This window comes from Zingiber officinale, chromosome 8A, assembly GCF_018446385.1.
Source record: "Zingiber officinale cultivar Zhangliang chromosome 8A, Zo_v1.1, whole genome shotgun sequence".
In the NCBI taxonomy this organism is placed as follows: Eukaryota; Viridiplantae; Streptophyta; class Magnoliopsida; order Zingiberales; family Zingiberaceae; genus Zingiber; species Zingiber officinale.
In genome coordinates this window covers 127406071-127427579 of record NC_056000.1, presented here as the reverse complement: position 1 = coordinate 127427579, position 21509 = coordinate 127406071, and the positions used below count along the sequence as shown (strand labels likewise).

General features: G+C 35.8%; 1 protein-coding gene across 1 annotated transcript; it reads left to right on the top strand.

The window, feature by feature from the left end:
* Positions 1–850: 850 nt before the first annotated feature.
* On the top strand, positions 851–1418 carry LOC122011235 (TPD1 protein homolog 1B-like). The gene is made up of 2 exons (XM_042567632.1): positions 851–923; positions 1072–1418. The coding sequence occupies exons 1-2, from the start codon at positions 851–853 to the stop codon at positions 1416–1418; spliced, it is 420 nt and encodes a 139-aa protein (XP_042423566.1).
* Positions 1419–21509: the final 20091 nt, after the last annotated feature.

The following is a 21509-nucleotide window of genomic DNA, read 5'->3' as shown; positions in this document are numbered from 1 at the left end:
GGTATATCTATTCCGATCGGCTTGAGTATCTCTTTCCTCAGCCTGTCTTATATTCAGCCCGCCTTCTTTGAACTCTTTAGGCTGATCGGGTTGTGGGCTCGGCCTTACTGCCACAAACTCCGCCTACCGCTCGGCTTATCGGGACTTCGGCTCGGCTAGTTTCTTAGCTGACCACCTTTTGACTTTGACGACCATCCGAACATTGAACCTCCTCGACGGTGGGCCCTCCTAGGTCATCCTCGGATCATTAATTAATATTGAAAAAATTGGAATATGAGTGATGAGATATTGTTTTAATAAAAAAAATAAAATTAGTGTCTTTTGATTATTCCAACTAAAAACTGTCTGTTTTTCTCTTTACCCTAAAATAGAAGTGTTTTAAAATATATTAAAGAGCGTATGAAGGCAATTTTAGACCAAAGAATTCAAATTTAAATAATTTTCTACATTAAAAATTTGATTGATCTATTGAAAAAGGTAAATTGATGGTAAATAAGCAAGCAAGTTATACGGTCGTGCTATCACATTTTAATTATCTCCTTTTACGTACAAAGGACAACAAATTAGTTAACCTAAATTGATGATCGATCGGTTGGTAATATATCACTTATTTCCAATTACATATATATTCTAAAGATATTCTTCTCCATTTACTATTGCGATAAAGCCACCACCTCTTCCCTATATTAATCTCCACCGATATATGCTATCCTGATTCATATTATTCCTTCCCATTCACCGCACCATTTTGTTTCCCGTTCTTGGTCGCGTCGTGCTCGGATTGGAGTCAAATTCCTTCTTTTCCTTCTTCTCTGACGAATCTCTTTTGCAAAACAAGAATCTAAGGAAAATGAAAAGTGATTCTAGTCGGCTTTTCGCGACGGCAATTCCGGCGGTTATGCTCCTGGTCCTCTTCGCCTTTGGTCAGCTAAAACCAATATAATTCCTGTTGCTGCTTATTATGATTATTATTGTGTTTATTATTATTTCCCTTTTCAATTATAAAAACATAAAAATGATATATATTGAGTCTAATTTGATCGCTTAATATTTGTTCTTCTCTTCGTGTAGTGTTTTATCTTCCACAGGTTCAAGCTGACTGCAGCATTTGGGACATGGAAGTGAATCAGACACTGAACGAGTGGGTGGGGAGGATTCCAGTGTTCCAAGTGGTGGTGCGCAACCTCTGTAACATCCCCGACGGCTGTCCGTTGGGGAACATCCACATGACCTGCGGTGATTTCAACACGTCCCTCCCCGTCGATCCACTTAAATTCCGACTCCTCAGCTTCAATGACTGCCTCCTCGTGGACGGCGGCGATACTTACGGCGGCGATGTAATCTTCTTCAAATATGCCCACCCCGGGCGCTACCCCATGACCATCTCCAGTGTCACGTGCTTTCCCAAGGATCCCTAAAATTGGATTAAAATCGTTATAGATCCACCAGGAAGCAACTTCATATTGTATCGTTATAGCAATAATCTATAACGTGATTAAAATCCTGATCTACTGTGTTAAAAATTTCTACAACTCCTAGTCATCTCTCTTACCCAGTATTAATCGTGATTTACTTCCTCTGGAGTTCTGGAGGATCAAGCCCAGAGGACCGTTAGGGTGACTATTCCACCTTTTTACAGTTATAGCCTAAAAGTGTAAACCGCCCCCAGGCCCACACAACTTCCTATTTTAATGTATTTCGTGTTATTGTTGTCAATAAAATGAATTTCTATATGTTTTTGAAATATCAATTCAAAATTTCTTTAAGTCACAGACTGGTGACAGCCTAAAAACAAAGATTTATTATTAATGAAACCGCTAATAAAGAAATCTTGCTTTAATAGCATCCATGACATATCAATTGCGGGAATCAAGTAATATTTAAAGTCTTACTATCTGTCCCATGGCTATCATAAGGAAGGTAAATAATAGAAATTGAGGATTATATAAATTATCATCCTTTGACCACCTCAACTAATTTGTTGGGGGCATATTTAAAGTCTTAGTAGTTTGTATAATTACATGGCTATCTTAATCAATTTTTAGTCTTTAGATAAAAAAATTATTTGGAATTTTAATATTTATTTTAAAAAAATAAATTTGTGTATAATTTTTTTTACTTTTTAAGATAAAAGATGCTAATTAAATATTTATATTTAAACTTTGATAATAATTTTTTTAATTAATAAAATTATTAAATTATTAATTTTTTTTAGATATTATTGAATGCAAATAAAATTTTGTTGGTACAAAGGACATCAAATTATTAAACTAGAGTTCAAAATAGATCAAATTAACTGAATACTAAGCAGATGAAAGATCTAATAGGTTAAAACCACGTGATATTAAGCAACTTCGTATTTTAATGTTATAGGTTGTAGCAATAATAAAAAGTGGAAACCCGACCCCACACAACTTCGTATTTTAACGTATGTCGTGTTATGGTTGTCAATAAAATGAATTTCCATATGTTTTTGAAATATCAATTCAACTTTTTTCAATAATCGACTAAAGAATTATTTTTTTAATCAATAATTTCTTTTGCAACCTAGAAATCTACTTAAGACTATATTCTGATTTTGATTAGACAGTATTTAATTCACAATTATAATACATTTTCATGCATTTATCCTTCTAGCTATGCTATGCGCAATGCTATGTGTGCAAGCTAGGGATATATTATTTTTAGTTAACATATGCCGGACACCTTATACAATTAGAGGTGTCTCAGACTGTGGAGATGCCTCAATTGATTGGAGGCGTCCCAAAGTTGACAAGTACATTGGATAAGCCGCAAGGATGAGCTTTGACGCATTGGATGAAATAAACCTCAGATCCATTGGAGGTACCCTTAAGAGGATAAGGGACAAAGTTTCGGATCAGATAAGTATGCATGGAGGCACCCCAAATAAACTATGGTGCCTCCAATGTCTTATAAAAGAAGTCTTAATTTAACCACAACTCAACAGAATAATTCTTATGGAAGCTTCAATTTGATTCTGATGCTCCGTCTCTTTGCAATTGTTGTGCGCGACCCTACTACGTCAAATCTGTTGGTGCAATATTCCCTAGGTCGTCAAGGTTGACTGAGCTTGAATTGGTTCAAGCTCGAGTCTTGAAGTTTGGGTTTCGATGTTTGACAATACATGGAGACAATATATGGAGATTGCAGGTGCAATCGTTCATGTGGGGAGATTGTTGGTACAATTTTCCTCTGGTCAAGGTTGACCAATTAGATGTGAAGAAAAGTCAAGTAGGTCAAGATTTACTAGATACTTGATTGGGAAGTCCTGGTGAGTGAAGCCAGGCAGTTGGGAAATCCTGGTGAGTGAAGTCAGATGAAAGACCTAGTGAGTAAAACTAGGCAGTATAAAAATCCTAGTGAGTGAAGCTAGGTGAAGTCCTGGTGAGTGAAGCTAGGCAGATGAAAAGTCCTTGTGAGTAAAGGCAGGTAGATGGAAAATCCTAGTGAGTGAAGCTAGGTGAAAGTCCTGGTGAGTGAAGTCAGGCAGACTGGAAAGTCCTAATGAGTGAAGCTAGGCAGAAGTTTAAGTCCTGGTGAGTGAAGCCAGGCATGGAAAATCTAGGTGGATCAAGACTGATCGGACATCTGGTGTTGGGAAGTCCAACTGGGTCAAGGTTGACTGGACACTTGGCACGAGGAGAAAAAGTCCAAGTTGGTCAAAGGGATTGACCGGACACTTGGTGAGGAAGTCCTAGCGGTCGAGGATGACAGGATGCTGGGCATGATGCCCCAACAGGTCATGGTTGATCGGATGTTGGGCTTGGGGACTCTGGAGTTGAGTTTAAGCAAGTCAAAGAGTAGACCAATTGATCAAACTAATCGATTGAACAAGGGTTCAATCGATTAGTCGATCGATTGAGGCTGTGTTGCGACAAGTAGCAACCCAATCAATCGACCGATCGATTGAGAGCAGTCTGTCGCAAGCACAGAACACTTCCCAATTGATTAGCCGATCGATTGGGAAGCCCCAATCGATTGGTTGATCGATTGGGGATAGTATGGATTTCTCGCATGATCGCGAGAAAGCCTGAATCGATTGGGAAATCGATTCAAGGCGTTTTCAGACTATCCCCTTGGAGGGGAGGCTTGTGATACGGTGCATAGGGTTGTTGATTGCTACTCGGAAAACCTAATGGTTCTCCTGTATAAAATTTTGTACAAGGTCTGAACATTTCCTAGCTACCATGTGCTCTTTTAAATTAAACTTGGATCGCCTGCGAAACTTAACACGTTTGATCCTAAGTTTAACTTATTTGTTTTTTTAGGTTTAGACTTGGATCTCCTACGGAACTTAACACGTTCGATCCAAATCACCTAAATTATTAATTCCATTAAATATTAATTTCCAAAATTGGCTTCCAGGACTGCATGGCGAGGCATATGACCTTCTTGGATATGGGAGCAACCACCACCGCCTAGACAAAGCCTTTTAAGGAAAACTAATATTTGATTTCCTTAAATAACTCTAGGTTAACCAAAAAGAACAATCGAATCACAAGGAAAAGAAAAATAAAAGAACACAACATCGAAAACTATTTCGAAAAAATAGAATCACATGCCTCTTGTATTTGGTATTTTTACAAAGAAATAAAACTAGTATGATGCGGAAATTAAATACTAGTATACCTTTTTCTTTGCAAGCAAAAACCTCTAGGTCTTCTACCGTATTCCTCTTCTAACCTCGAACGTTATGTGGGCAACGATCTTCCGAGATGAGAACCACCAATGCCTTCTTCTCCTTTGCTAGTTTCGGCCACCACCAAGAATTCAAGGAAGAAGAACCTTTTCCACCAACCAAACTCCAAGGGATGCAAGCTTTCTCTCTTTCTTCTCCAAGCTAGAATCCGGCCACCAATTAAAACTCCAAGAGCATGAAGAGGTTCGGCCACAAAGATGGAGAAAAGAGAAAGTGAAGGGTCGGCCACACCAAGGAAGAAAAGAGGGAGAAATAGAATAGAGGATGTGTCTCATGAAGGCACCCCTACCCCCTCTTTTATAATCCTTAGCCTTGGCAAATAAGGAAATTTAAATAAAAATTTCCTTAATTCCTTTGCCATGAAAAAGAAAATTTTAATTAATTAAAATCAAATTCCTTTTCTTAATTAACATGGCCGACCACTAAAATCTACAATCAAGGAAAATTTAATTCACACAAGAATTAAAATTTCCTAATTTGTTTCCGGAAATTTATAAAAAATTTCTCTAATAATTTTTCCCTTCATGGTGGTTAATAAAAAGGAAATTTTATAAATTAAAATCTTTCTTTTAAACATGTGAATAAAAAGAAAGTTATCTTTAAAAATTAAAATCTCTTTCAATCTACAAATAAGGAAAAATATCTAATCTTTTCTTAATCTTTTGTAGAAATATTTAATTTTTAAACTCTCTTTTAAATAACATGGTTTAAAAGGAAAGTTTTTCTTAAAATTTAAAATCAACCTTTTAATCTACAAATAAGGAAAGATTTTAAATCTTTTCTTAATCTTTTGTAGAAAGCTATAAAAGGGAAGATTTAAATTTTAAACTCTCTTTTAAACATGTGGATGATTTGCGAATAAGGAAAGTTTTTACCAAAAATTAAAACCATCCTTTTAATCTACAAATAAGAAAAGAAATTAATCTCTTCTCTTAATCTTTTGTAGAAAGCTATAAAAGGAAATTTTTAATTTTTTAAACTTTTTTTTAAATCATGGCTTCCACATAAGAAATAATTTTAATAAAAATTCCTTTTAATTTTCTAGTGGTCGGCCACCTAAGCTTGGGACCTAAGCTTTGGCGGGCCACCAACTTGGCTCATCCACTTGGTCTTGGCCGGCCTTAGCTTGGGTTCCAAGCTAGCTTGGCCGGCCCCATTAGGATGGGTAAAAAGTGGGTATGTGGTGGGTATAAATATCTATATACAAGAGGCTACGATAGGGACCGAGAGGAGGAATTGGTTTTGGTCTCCCGATGAAATTAAGTTTCCCGTGTTCGCCCCGAACACACAACTTAACTTCATCAATAATAATTCATACCACTAAAGAATTATTATTGAACTATCGCACCAATGTCAAATTACATTTTTGGGCTCCTTCTTATTAGGAGTGTGTTAGTCTCCCTGTGTTTAAGATGTCGAATGTCCACTAATTAAGTGAGTTACTGACAACTCATTTAATTAATATCTTAATCCAATAGTAGTACCACTCAACCTTATCATCATGTCGGACTAAGTCCACCTGCAGGGTTTAACATGATAATCTTTATGAGCTCCTCTTGGGGACATTATCAACCTAGATCACTACACTACAAGAAAAAAGCTAAACAACAACGCTTTTTTGGCGTTGTCGTATGTACTTAAAAAGTGATGTTGTAGATGGTGTTGTAGAAAGTCATATCAAAGACAACGCTTTAAAAGCGTTGTGGTTGGTCACAAAGACAACGCTTTTTAAGCGTTGTCTTTTCGTTCTTAAAAAGCATTGTTATAGATGCTGTTGTAAAAATACACATATCAAAGACAACGCTTTAAAAGCGTTGTGGTTGGTCACAAAGACAACACTTTTTAAGCGTTGTCTATTCGTTCTTAAAAAGCGTTGTTAAAGATGCTGTTGTAAAAATGCACATATCAAAGACAACGCTTTAAAAGCGTTGTGGTTGGTCTCAAAGACATTGTTTTTTAAGCGTTGTCTTTTATTACTTAAAAACGTTGTCTTTTTAAATTTATAAAAAATAGTGTTTTTCTTAATTAAATAGCAAAAATTATAAAAAATACTCAAAATTTACATATAATTGAATATCCACAACCACAATCATTTTTATAATAAGACTATTTAACAAATAAATAAAACTTTATATTATACAAACAAAATGTATACATATTGATCCACAAATTAAATTTGTATCATACAAATTATCCTTAACTTCATGACAATAATTTTTCAAACACACAAGTTTTACAAAACCTCATCATTGACTAACTGCTGTTGTTGGTGTCCATCGCATGGAATTGCTTCTTTAAGTCCAGCAATCTCTTCTTCTGAAAGGCTTTCAGCTATCACTCTTAGAGCCATCTTCTTCAACTTGTCATCAGCACACCTGGGGTTGTAGGCAATCAAGAAATTTTGTATGAAAACTTTCATACATGTAAATCTCGTACTAAATAATATGTCAATGTTATATATACATGTAATTCATACCGTAAGTGTGTTTATATCGAATCGACAAGTTTTCTTTAGGGCCAACTTCTACTCAAGCTCTTTAAACACTGCATCAAAATAAAAAAATTGGCATTAGTTCTGTGCTAAATGAAAATCATATTTAGAGGAAAAAGCGGGAGTCTCGTAGATGGATATATTAACCAAGCATATTAATGTTTGACTGTCTTTACAAGTTCTAAGCATATATATTAACCAAGCATATAACCTAAGAGGAATAAGTTACAAAATGCTACTTGATGTTTGACTGTCTTTATTGGATTTTGCGGCCCGGTCTTCTTGTAGCTAGGCACAATGTAATACTTGATGTTGACTCTACCTTTGCAGTTGTTTCGGCTTGAGGAGTGGCAAAGAATGGTGGAGTAGAGGATGGATTTCAGGTATTCATCCGTGCCATCGAGGAAATGACTCCAGTAGGTGACTAGCATGTTGACCAGGGCATGCTTGGAGAAGATGACTTGTTTCAGAAGCTTTTTAGATCAAAGATACGAAGTGCATTGTTATAAAACTAGATGCACGAACACTTGCTTATACGGTTCTTGAAATAAAATACATTCGTAACCGTCACTAGCCCAAGCTCAATAAGGAAAATTCACGGTAAATGTGCATAGTATAAATTATAGTATACCTAACCTCACTATAGGAGTCCTGGTTTCCATACTGGTCATATTCGCTACTGTCATTTTCAAGCTTCTCTTCGGCAGAAAGAAACCTCAAGTGAGCTTACTGTCTTGCAGTGACTTCACCATTCGTTCCTGTCTACAACTTATGCATGATTTAACTTTTATTGTTTTGCATCACAGTCACCGGCTCCACCAGCTGCTACTGTCGCACCAGCTGCTCAACCCCAGAACCCTGATTCTGTAGAGTCTGAAGTTCTAGGAAGCAGTGAAGAGAAAGAAGAGGAAGGGAAGGATGATGTATCAGCACCACGCCCTAGGAGATCTAGGAGGGAGACATAAAGGTAATCAGGTCTTCAAATTTCGTGTGCTATAAATATATTCAGTCTTCAGTTTGAAGCTTCAGAAGTTAACTTGGAAAAGATGGATTTTTAGTTTATCTTTCCTCTCTTCTTGTTTTTCTTAGAATCAACCTGAAAAAGATGGATTGTACTATAATTTTTTGATGTACTTAAAAATCAGTAGTAGTTCCTGGGTACTGTTTTATGTGTCTAAACAGCTTATCATCCATAGCTTTGAAGTTTGCCTATTTACATGCATCTCATTGCTCTGAAGAGTGATTCTTAGTATTACGTCTTGCAATTCCGTTGGTAGCCTACTATTTATGTTATTTGACATGCCTAATTGTATCTGTCTAACACATTGAAATGGTATCTAGAGAAAATGGACATGATGACTATAAACTCAGTGTCAACTTAGGTTATAGACATTTTTGTGTGAATACTTGAGCTATGGATGGGTGTTTAAACTTGCTAGTTTAATACAAAGAGTGTTGAAATGAGTGAACTAGACAATTCAAACAAGTTGGATAGATCGGGCAAGTCCATTAGGCTTGCATGTGTTAAGTGGGTCATATAAGTTGAATTGACCCAAGTCACACTAACCAAGTTAACCAGTTTGGTAGGCTCGGCTGAAAGGATTTGCCAAACGGGTTGAGCAGCCTAAATAGAAGTTATATTGATAGCCACCAACCTAATTGTTCACAAATATCTGTATAAGTTATTAAGGGTGTTCATAGAAGTTGATCCTTTAGCCGTGTCTGTTAGATGGTCAAATCTAGGCGCCAACTCAAAAATGTTGGCGTCCAAGTGTTAGTGTTCAACTACTTCTGATTTTCTTCATCTTTGAATTGTTAAATACATAGGGTATTTATAGGGAATACTCAAGATGTATCTAAATAAATACATGAACCAATATTAAATGACATACATTCATCATCCAAAGAGTCATTCATGAATCCTCCAATATTCATGCTCCAGATGACCATACATTAGATTATAAGTCCAATTAATTTGATTGCAAGGTTGTAAACAGTCCTTGAGGGCTATTGATAGTGATTCCAGTATGTACTGGAAAATAATGGAACAAACCTATGAAACAGCTATCAAGGGATTCACTTCAACTTTCCTAAACCAAAGAAGAAACAGATGGATTACAAAAGAAAACAATTTGCACCATCAAACTGAAACTTATAATAAGCCTTAATAAATTAATGAAAAAAGAATTGTTTAGAAGTTCACTGAGAAACATATGAAAATACAACAAATGCAACTGCAAAAAAAAAATAAAAAACTAGTATCCAATTAACTTTTTTTTATACTTTCAGATCAAAAGGTCAAATTTATATACTTTGGTTCATGTTCAAGCAAGAGGATAACAATCTCATCGACAGTTAGTATTTCCTTTTAATATAGAACACTAAAAAGAAGGAATATCAATGATGAAACAAACCTGAAAATGCTAGCTACTGAGGCAGTGAGCAATCTGCTTGAACAAGGTAATCATGCAGAGATGGAACTCTGTCGTGAGCATCAAAGACCAAATATTACCAAATATTAAGATCAATGACAAACCAGATAATACCTTATTTTTAACAGCAATCTAGAGGATCCGGCTTTTGACTTCAAGCTGGTTCAAAGAAGACAAATCAAATATACAAATACTAAGATGAAAGCATAATGAAGTAGTTAACTTTTTCTACTTTACCTGATTATAAGATCTACAGCTTCTTGCTCAGTATTTTGCTGCACGAGTAATTATTAGAAAAACAAACCCAATAGTGGAACAAAAGCTAGATAAAGAAACTAGATAATTTACACTGACAGAACTTTACAGAATAACATATAATACAGTGCTTTGTACTTGCATATTAATCCAGAAAACATCCTTTCACCTAAGTGACAATTTTTCCAAAACATCATCATTCACAAAACATCATCATTCACTAAAAATTTTCACAAGTTTTTAAACTTCAGTGACAACTTTTCTTTGGGGTCAACTGCTCAAGGTCGATCTGGTAACTATGCACTGCATCAAAAAAATTTGGCATTAACTATGATTCCACCAAAAAAAACCACCATTCCATGAACTTAAATCTAAATAGAATTATGACAACTATCATTCCATACCTATTCATAAATATGATCTTGTATGCACTCCGCCAACTCGGACCGAACCTCATCAATTTGTTCACGAGAGTACCCTATTTTTGTGAACTGTGAGCATACACAATTTATGTTAATGGAAAAAATAATCAACACTGATCACTTTGCAATTTTAAATAGTTTATGTCAAATAATTTGAGATAAGCTAAATAATGTTACTATTGATTGCAGCGAATCTCTCTCAATAGTCTCAACTTCTTCAATAATTTCTCTCATAAATCGCATCACAAAAAAACCACATTGTTTCGCATCCGGTTGTTGAGGAGCCTATATATAGTAATTAGAGTCAAATTGTTAATGAAAATTATACACATTACAATATATGTTAAACAAAAGTACACATACCTTAACTACTTCCCACTTAACATTTTTCCTACCTTTCCTTCCCTTGGTTGAATTAAACAATTTTAAGGCCCTTCATACGCTAAGAATATTTGTTAAATAAGATTTTTATTATAATAAATATTTACTAAAAGAAATCTGAACTCACATTTCCATTACGTATTTTGAATCATCATCGCGAATGCGGCAACTTAGGGAATCCATCAGGTAAATAGCATCCTTGTAAGGTTCAATAACACTAAGATTCCAATGGAAACTAGGCAAATACATAGGATTAGATCATAAAATTGAATAAATTATCGAAAGGAAGCAATTGAAAGTGATGTTTTACTTCTTGCTTACCCGACATTACATGGCACTAACACTAGTTGATCTATTGATGCACTTGTCAGCTTATCTGCTAACAGAGTTGCCCTTTGATTCAGGGTTTCAAGCTTAACTGATTTGTCTTGTGCCGTTTTTGCGAGATATGGGAGTTTGTGAGGATTCATAAATCTGAATTTCTTTGTCTTGGTATCTTTCACCATCTTTTTATACAGACACCTATCATTGCAAAGAAAAAATATTTAGATACTAAATAATAAAATTTAGATACAAAACACTCATAATAAGTTGGAAAAATAATGATCACTCATAACACTAAGTTATGGCTGATGATAGCAACATCCATACATGAGAACTTACTATGAGCAGTCTTGCATATTAAACATACCAGAAATGTATACATGCAAATTCTTTTATTTCTTGAGGACAAGCACATTTAAGATACTTAAAAATATACAAGAAAAAGATATGAGCAAAGTACTTCCTGTCTAGAAGAACAAATGGCAGAAGGCAAACATTAAGGGCCGGTTGAAAATGAATGAGCTATATTTATGTAAAGTGTACCACATCAATTGATATTAGTAAACCTCTCAATAGAAATGATGAACTATTAACTTAATGAGAATAACATGGTATGAGAAAATTACTAGAAGTTGAATTTTCAAGAGTAAACTTGTTCACACAACAATATTAGTAAACTTCTTGCAGTTCAAATCATAATAAGTTGGTGAAATTGTAACAATAAACCATAATAAGTTGCTAAAATTGGGAAGCAAACATGTGATGAAAAAGTTGCTGAAATTGCTTAAATAAACTTACTTACCATATGTAGGCAACGATCAAATTTCCTGAAATTCAAGCTATGCAAGGAATGGCTGTTAAACTCCTCATTGCACTGCTTGCCTTGGCTTCCTCAATACAAATGTAGGACAAAACAATTATGGATTAACAACTGCATTTCCTCCAAATTCAAGTTTGGTTCTTCCTCTGAAAAAAAAGTATCTCATAGTATTAGAAATATTATTATTATGAAAAGCTCCAACACTCACATTTAAGAGAAGACGAATTTTAACCCTAAGATCATGATAATCTATCTGTAAGACCCCTCCCTACCAACTAAGTTAAGCTAATTGGCACCCTCAACCTGATTATCAATCTATCTATCTATTGCAATGTTTCTTTTTGATTTCCATCTTGTTATTGCAAGTCATCAAAACATCTCAACAGTCTCCACAAGGTTCTGAATCCTTGGAATGATAAATGCACACCAGAACACGAAGCATCAAAGGACAATAATAGCAGGAAACTGAACTATTCTTAAACTCAGACAACAATAATTACAGCAATGAAAGAACTCACCTGTTATTTGAATAAGCAATTCTCTTCAAAGCTCTAAATCGTCCCTCCCTGTGTCGTAATTTGTCTGCCATCTCGTGGACACTACTCACTGCTCAGGCCTACTCCTCTTGTGGTTTGGTTGCCTCACTGCGGAGCTCCACTCGGACGATGCTTCCACGGATTTGGTGAAGGAGAGGGAGAGATCAGCGTAGAGGTCGACAACACGCCGGATGTTATTGTTGAGCTCTCTGATCAAGCCCACATTGCGGCTGAGGCTGTCAGGGATCTTTGACTCGTGATTCTGATTGATCTCATTGATCAGTAATCTGTTTTGATCTAAGATGCTTTGCACCTGAAGGAAGCTCTTCTGGAAGGATTGGAAGACTTTGCTATCCACTTGGGTTCCATTGCCGAAGACTGAGAAGTTGTCTCCTTCCATCATCCTTCCTCTTTGTCACACACCCCTGATCAAATCAAAAGCAGCAAAGGGAACAAAACAAAACAAAGAAGAAAAGTTTGAAAGGCATCAGCTTTAAGTGACTAGAGGAACACGCAGTTGGAAAAGCAAATGTGAGATCACTCATAGTGGCGCAGTGCACTACTACTGTGAATTGAGAACAATCACCTTTTCTGAATCAATAAGGAACTGATACGAGATCCTACGGAAAATGATGCAGTGAAGAAGAGCATTGACGAAAAAAACTTTGATCGAGTCAGGATATATTTAGTACAAACCAACATCTCTACAAAGACATAGAGATGATCATGAGGGCAGAGCAAGGGCGGAAGACTGAAGAGAGAGACAGGAATCTACTGTAAAGTTGTCAGGCTCGAGAGGCATGAGAGACAAGTATTGTGGAAAAATAATGGCCTCGGCAGCTCCTTTTCAGAAAGAAAAGGGGTATCAAATGGCATGGTTCTCTTTGCATGATGGCATTTGGAAAGCAAGCTCATCCAATTCCCCAAGATCTATTTTTTACATAGTCCATTGAACAAATCTCACATTGAATCAATCCATCAATCTGGACTGAAAGCAAGAGGAGAATATGTACGGAAAGAAAATAAAAACGAGCATACAAATACAAAAATGGAAAGCATGTACAGAAATTTAGGGCAAATGAGAAAACCGACATAGATTGGATTTCGAAGCCAAATTCTTTAACATAAGATACATACTAAAACATGATCTTTACGGAAGCCTCTTGATCGTTTCCTTAAAGCAAGAGTAGCAAGGCAGAAAACACGAATCCGGCAAGTGAGAAACAAAATCTAAAAACCCTACCAGAAAAGGCATAATCTTTGCGCTTCCAAATCGGGGAGTAAGATTTGGGACAAACCTCGAAGATGAGGGTCACGGGTATAGAGGAGAAGCTTCGAAGCCCTCGACGATGGAGGATTGCACCAGAAGTTGGAGGAAAAGAAGATAAAAAAGAAAAGATCTGGTACGGAAGGCGCTCGTGGAGAGGAGTGGAGAGGAGAAGGCGCTCGTGGAGTGGAGAGGAGAAGGCGCTCGTGGAGAGGAGTGGAGAGGAGAAGGCGCTCGTGGAGAGGAGAAGGAGAGGAGAAGGCACTCGTGGAGAGGAGTGGAGAGGAGAACTCGTGGAGAGGAGTGGTGAGGAGAAGGCGTGCGCGCGTTGAGGGTTTAGAGTTTAGCAAAGCGAGGGCTGCGAATTTATTTTAAGTGAGTTTAGGGGAAACATACACAACACTTTAAAAAATGTTTTTTAAAAAAATGTTGTCTTTGACCATAAACAACAACACTAAAGACAACACTTCATTAAAAACCGTTGTCTTTAGTAAAAAGTAAATACCATAGACAACGCTTTTCACTAAAAGCGTTGTAAAACAAAGAACGACAACGTTTTTATTAAAAAGCGTTGTCTATTGGGTGTTGTGGAATGCAAAAATTCTTGTAGTGCTAGGACACAGTTTCCTTCTATAATCAACAACACACACTATAAGTGATATCATTTCCCAACTTATCGGGCTTATTGATTTATCGAACTAAATCTCACTCATTGATAAATTAAAGAAATAAATATCAAATATATGTGCTTGTTATTATATTAGGATTAAGAGCACACACTTCCATAACAACTGAGATCTTTGTTCCTTCATAAAGTCAGTATAAAAAGAAATGACCTCTAATGGTCCTACTCAATACACTCTAAGTGTACTAGTGTAATTATATAGTTAAGATAAACTAATACCTAATTACACTACAACCTTCCGATGGTTTGTTCCTTTCCATTTTAGTCGTGAGTGTTGGTTGCTACTCGGAAAACCTAGAGGTTCCACTGTACAAAAATTTTGTACAAAGGTCTGAACCTTTTCCTAGCTACCATGTGTTCTTTTAAATTAAATTTTGGATCGCCTGCGGAACTTAACACGTTTGATCCAAAACTTAATCTATTCGTTCTTTTAGGTTTTGACTTGGGTCTCCTGCGGAACTTAACACGTTCGACCCAAATCACCTTAAGTTATTAATTCCATTAAATATTAATTTCCATAATTGGTTCCCAGTATTGACGTGGCGAGGCACATGGCCTTCTTGGATATGGGAGCAACCACCACCGACTAGACAAAACCTTTTATGGAAAGCTAATATTTAATTTCCTAAAATAACTTTAGGTTAACCGAAAAGAACAATAAAATCACAAGGAAAAAAAAACAAAAGAACACAACATCGAAAAACATATTCGAAATACTAGAATCGCATGCCTCTTGTATTTGGTATTATTTCCATAAATAACTAGCATGATGCGGAATGAAAAATTACTAGTTATACCTTCTAGAAAGACCTCTTGATCTTCTACCATATTCCTCTTCTAACCTCGGACGTTGTGTGGGCAACGATCTTCCGAGATGAGAACCACCAAGCACCTTCTTCTTCCTTGCAAGTTTCGGCCATCAAAACTTCTCCTAGGATGAAGAGGTTCGGCCACCACCACCATGCTCCAAGGGATGCTAGAAAAGAGGCTTCTTTTCTCTCCTTCTTCTCCTTCTTAGTTCCGGCCACCAAAGCTATCTCCACCATGAGAAAATTTCGGCCACAGAAAGGAGAGGAGAGGAAAGAAAGGGCCGGCCACACCCAAGGAAGAAAAGAGGGAGAAAAATAATAGAGTTGTTCACCCATGAAGGCACCTCTACCCCCTCTTTTATAATCCTTGGTCTTGGCAAATAAGGAAATTTAAATAAAAACTTCCTTAATTCTTTTGCCATTGAAAAGGAAAATTTATTTAATTAAAAATAATTTTCTTTTCATCATGTTAATGGCCGGTCACCTTAATCCCTTTAATCAAGGAAATTTTAATTTACACAAGAATTAAAACTTCCTAATTTGCTTCCGGAAATTTATAAAAATTTCTCAAATAATTTTCCCCTTCATGGTGGTTAATAAAAAGGAAATTTTATAAATTAAAATATTTCTTTTAAACATGTGGATAAAAAGAAAGTTATCTCTAAAAAATTAAAATCTCTTTTAATCTACAAATAAGGAAAGATATCAAATCTTTTCTTAATCTTTTGTAGAAACTTATAAAAGAGAATATTTAATTTTAAACTCTCTTTTAAATCATGAACATGATTAAAAATGAAAGTTTTCTTAAAATTTAAAATCCTCCTTTAATCAACAAATAAGGAAAGATTTCAAATTTTAAACTCTCTTTTAAACATGTAGATGATTTACAAATAAGGAAAGTTTTTACCAAAAAATCAAAACCATCCTTTTAAACTACAAATAAGGAAAGAGATTAATCTCTTCTCTTAATCTTTTGTAGAAAGTTATAAAAGGAAATTTTTAATTTTTAAACTCTCTTTTAAAATCATGATATCCACATAAGAAATAATTTTAATAAAAATCCTTTTTAATATTCTAGTGGTCGGCCACCTAAGCTTGGGACCCAAGTTTTGGCCGTCCACCTACATGACTCATCCACTTGGTCTTGGCCGGCCCTAGCTTGGGTTCCAAGCTAGCTTGGCCGGCCCCATTGGATGGGTAAGAAGGTGGGTATGCGGTGGGTATAAATCTCTATATACTAGATGCTACGATAGGGACCGAGAGGAGGAATTGGTTTTAGTCTCCCGATGAAATTAAGCATCCCGTGTTCGCCCCGAACACACAACTTAATTTCATCAATAATAATTCATTCCACTAAAGAACTATTATTGAACTACCGCACCAATCCCAAATTACATTTTGGGCTCCTTCTTATTATGAGTGTGTTAGTCTCCCTGTGTTTAAGATAACAAATGTCCACTAATTAAGTAAGTTACTGACAACTCACTTAATTAATATCTAGCTCCAAGAGTAGTACCACTCAACTTCATCGTCATGTCGGACTAAGTCCACCTGCAGGGTTTAACATGACAATCCTTATGAGCTCCTCTTGGGGACATTCTCAACCTAGATTACTAGGACACAGTTTCCTTCTATAATCAACAACACACACTATAAGTGATATCATTTCCCAACTTATCGGGCTTATTGATTTATCGAACTAAATCTCACCCATTGATAAATTAAAGAAATAAATATCAAATATATGTGCTTGTTATTATATTAGGATTAAGAGCACACACTTCCATAATAACTGAGGTCTTTGTTCCTTCATAAAGTCAGTATAAAAGGAACGACCTCAAATGGTCCTACTCAATACACTCTAAGTGTATTAGTGTAATTATATAGTTAAGATAAACTAATACCTAATTACACTACGACTTTCCAATGGTTTGTTCCTTTCCATCTTAGTCGTGAGCTACTGTTTATAATTTATAAGGAAACCGATAACATGATCTTCTGTGTGTGACACCACACACCATGTTATCTACAATATAAATTAATTGAACAACTACATTTTTCATAAATGTAGACATTTGACCAATGTGATTCTTATTTCTAGATAAATGTTTATACCAAAAGCTAGGCTTTTAGTATACACTCTAACAATCTCCCACTTATACTAAAAGACTAAGCTGCCATATCTGCTGCCATACATCTGATTCCCAACCTTTCAACATGCCCATCAAAAGCTCTTGCCTTAAGGACCTTAGTGAAAGGATCTATAGGTCATCACCTGATGCAATCTAGGCGGCAACAACTTCTCCTCGTTTTATACGATTTCTCATATTGGGTGGTACTTGCGCTCTATTGTGTTTACTTGCCTTATAGACTTATGGTTTCTTCGAGTTTGCTACTGCACCAACATTATTACAATAAATTGTAATAATCTTTGGACAAGCCATAAATCATATCTAAGTCTATCTTGAGGTTATTGAGTCTTTCAGCTTTTATGGCTACCTTAGAGGCTTGCCATATACTAAGCTTCTATGGTGGAGTCCAGAAAAACACCTATGCTTATCACTCTTCCATAGTTATGACTTTACCTCCTAAAGTAAACACAAAACCCCGAGGTTGACTTATTATTGTCCCTATCCGATTGGAAGTCAAAATCCATGCAACTCACAAGGACCAAATTAACTGCCTTGTAAGCTAGCATATAATCTCTAGTGCCTCTAAGGTACTTCAATATATGCTTTACTGCAGTCCACTGTCCTTGTCCTGGGTTACTTTGATATCTGCTAACTATGCCCTTGGCAAAATAAATTTCTGATCTCGTGCATAGCATACATTAGGCTTCCGACAACCGAAGCATAAAGAACTACCTTTACTTTATCTCCTTTGATGTCTACATAGACATATCTTTAGATAAAGTTACTCCATCCTGAAAAGGTAAGAAACCTTTCTTGGAGTTTTGCATGCTTTAAAACGAGCAAGGATTTTTCCGATGTATGAAGCTTGGGATAAGTAAAATATTCTTTTCTTGCGATCCCTTATTACTTTGATCTCAAGAATATATACATTCTCCCAAGTCCTTTATATCGAATAGTTTGGACAACCATACCCTTACTTCTGACAACATTTTGATATTGTTTCCAACTACCAAAAATGTTATCTATGTATAGTACAAGAAATACCACCACGTTTCCATCACATCTTTTGTATACACAAGACTTATCCGTTTACTCAATAAATCCATAGGTCTGGATTACTTTGATAAACTGGATGTTCCAAGACCTTGAAGCTTTGTATCATTCCATAGACTGATTGAGCTTGCACACAAGATGCTCTTAGCCCTTTGCAATGAACCATTCTGGTTGCTTTATATCGATGCTTTCTTCAAGACTTCCATTAAGGAATGCTGTCTTGACATCCACTTACCAAATAGATAAAAGAATCCGGATAGACTTAAGCATGACTACCAGTGAAAAAGTTTCATTTTTCATTTAGCCTTGCTTTGAAAGTTTCTACCTTCCTGTCTATCCCTCTTTTCCTATTATAGACCTTTTTACACCCAACGGCTTTTACACCATTTGGTGATTTTACAAGCTTCCAGATTTTATTAGAATACATATATTCTAATTCTGTTATTCATTACTCTTTGCCAAGATGCTTGCATTTTTATCTTGGAGTACTTCATCATATGACCGGAGATCAGGTTCATGTCCTCCAGGGATCGAATCCAAAAACTCTCCCAAAACATAAACCTATTTAGGTTGCCTAACAACCCTCCCACTACGACAAGGCACTTTCTGCAATTGTGTATTATTTGTGATACGTGTTGCAGTTTTCTTGTGGTATCTCATCTTGTACAGTTGGTACTAGGTTAGACATGTCCTTTATTATTTCCTTAAGAACAAATTTACTTATGAGCACGTGGTTCATTATATAGTCCTTTTCTAAAAATCAGTCATTGATGCTAACAATGACCTTCTGATTTTTAAGACTATAAACCTTCTTTTGTTTATTTAGGATAACTTACAAACAAGTGAACTCCTATCCAACTTATCATTATCTCTCTTTAACATATGTGCTGGATTACCCGAATCCGAATATGCTTCAAAATAGGCTTACGTCTATTCAACAATTCTATATGAGCAGAGAGTTATGACTTTGGAAGGTACTACGTTCACTTCCGTTTCCAGAGCATATCCTTAAAACAAATTTGGTAATTTTCTGAATAACTCATCATCTATCTAATTATTCCATAAGAGTCCTATACCTTCTTTCTACTACACCATTCTGTTGGGGTGTACCAGATGCAGTTAGTTGGGATTGAAATCCAACTTCTGATAAGTGACTCCTAAAATCTCTCAAGAGGTACTTGCCACTACGATCTTCCATAGTGACTTTTTACTTTAACATTTCTCCGCATCAGCCTTGTACTCTTTGAACTAATCAAAGCACTTAGTCTTGCGGCACATTAAGTAAATGTATTTGTATCTTGAATAGTTGTCTATAAAATAGACGAAATATTCGATACTACCTCTTGTCTGGATTGTCATAGGATCACACAAATCAGAATGAACCAATTCCAATATATCTTTGACTCCATACCCCTTGGACTTAAAAGCTTTTTGGTTATTTTCCTTTCAAGTAAGACTCGTAGGTTGGAAAGATTTCCACTACTAATGAACACAAAAGTTCATCAGCTACCAATGAATCCTACTTAAGTTAATATAACCTAGCTTTAGATGCCAAAGATATAATTGGTTCATTTCCGAAGGTTGCTTTCTCTTAAAATTAGAAGATGTGTTACTAATTTCCATTTGTTGCATCGTGGGAGTTATTGGATTATAAATCGTCAACCATCATACCAGAATAGATAACTTTCCTATTTTTCTTGATAACAACTTTGTTATCAAAATAGACACAATATCTATAATAGTTTAGAAACTGAAATCAGGTTCTTTCTAAACTTGGTACGTAAAGACAATTACTTAAAATCCATATTTTATTCTTATCAAAGGATAAACATCTCACACTGCAACAGCTACCACTTTTACAGTAGTGCCCATGTGGACGGTGATTTACCTTTCATTTAGTTGTCGGGTTTCCTGGAACCCTGCAATGAATTGCAGACATGATTAATGGCATCTTGTATCTACACTCCAGGTTCTGGTAGATAACACCACTAGACATGTTTCAACTAATGAGTTAAATACACCTAAATTGTTCTTAGTTCTAAGAAGACAGTCTACCTTAATGTCCAAGTCCTATTTCCAATCATTACAATTGGGACTACTAAGTCTTTTTCTATAGTATGACTACTAGGGATTGACAAACATCCTAAGAATCATAAAAATATTTGGTCAAGATTAACTCCTTAAAATCTCCATGAATTTTGTGTGTACAAAATCGAAGAGGAGATTTTATTATCTCGTCAACTTGACGAATAAAATTAATAGTTGATCTGTCTTTGATCAAATATTTGGTCAAAACTCTTTGAATTTAAAATAACATTGATTCCTCAAACAATATTATTTAAATTCACCAACACCTCAGACACCGTGAATTTTGCATGCCACGTTAGTGTGGACGTATACAAATTCATCATTTGTAAGAGGAGGGTTTTACCCATTGACTATCTTGTCAATATAACTTTTTGACAAATAAAATTACCTCAAACACCATGAATCTTGTATGCAACGTTAGTGTGGACGTATACAAATTCAAACATTTGTAAGAGGGGTTTATTAATTTTATTATATTGCCAATCTAGTTTTATGACAAATCAATAGTTGGTTTCCCTTTGGTCACACAAGTGATAGTAGTGACTCCGTTGGGGAGGATACTATTAAATGTGTCTAAGTGTATACCATTACTTGACACTAAGTCCATTAATAAGATTATGCCCCTTTCGTTGGGGAAGATCACACGCTCTTAATTAACTTCCTATAGTCATCCAAAAATGGAAGTCTGTTCTAGTGATCCACAAACAAGCTCATCCGTTATGGAGGAAGGCACTCAGAGCCAACGCGCAGCTTGTTTGCATCACTTACAAACCAGTAATGGAGATCATGGGATTTACTTAAAAATCCCTCTCCCACTTAGTTATTTATAAATGAGGAATTTTAACTATGCTAGCCTACTAAATATGTAAACCAACATGCATACACAGCACAATATAAAAGCAATAAATAGAAAATCTAATTTTCAACTATTATGGCTTTTATCTCTAGTTGTCCTCCGTGTGTTGTCATCCCAAGCTGCTGCCATATTTGGCCACCGCCACCGGGTCTAGCTGTCACATCCATCTTGCTCCTAGTTTCGCTGCGCCTCTGGTCCTTAGAAGGTTCCACGCTTTGCAAGATTCGATCTGCGACAT

Coding starts and splice junctions, on each gene's coding strand:
- LOC122011235 (XM_042567632.1), top strand. CDS start 851: ATGAAAAGTGATTCTAGTCGGCTTTTCGCGACGGCAATTCCGGCGGTT. Junction 924..1,071: donor CCTGGTCCTCTTCGCCTTTG/GTCAGCTAAAAC, acceptor CTCTTCGTGTAG/TGTTTTATCTTCCACAGGTT.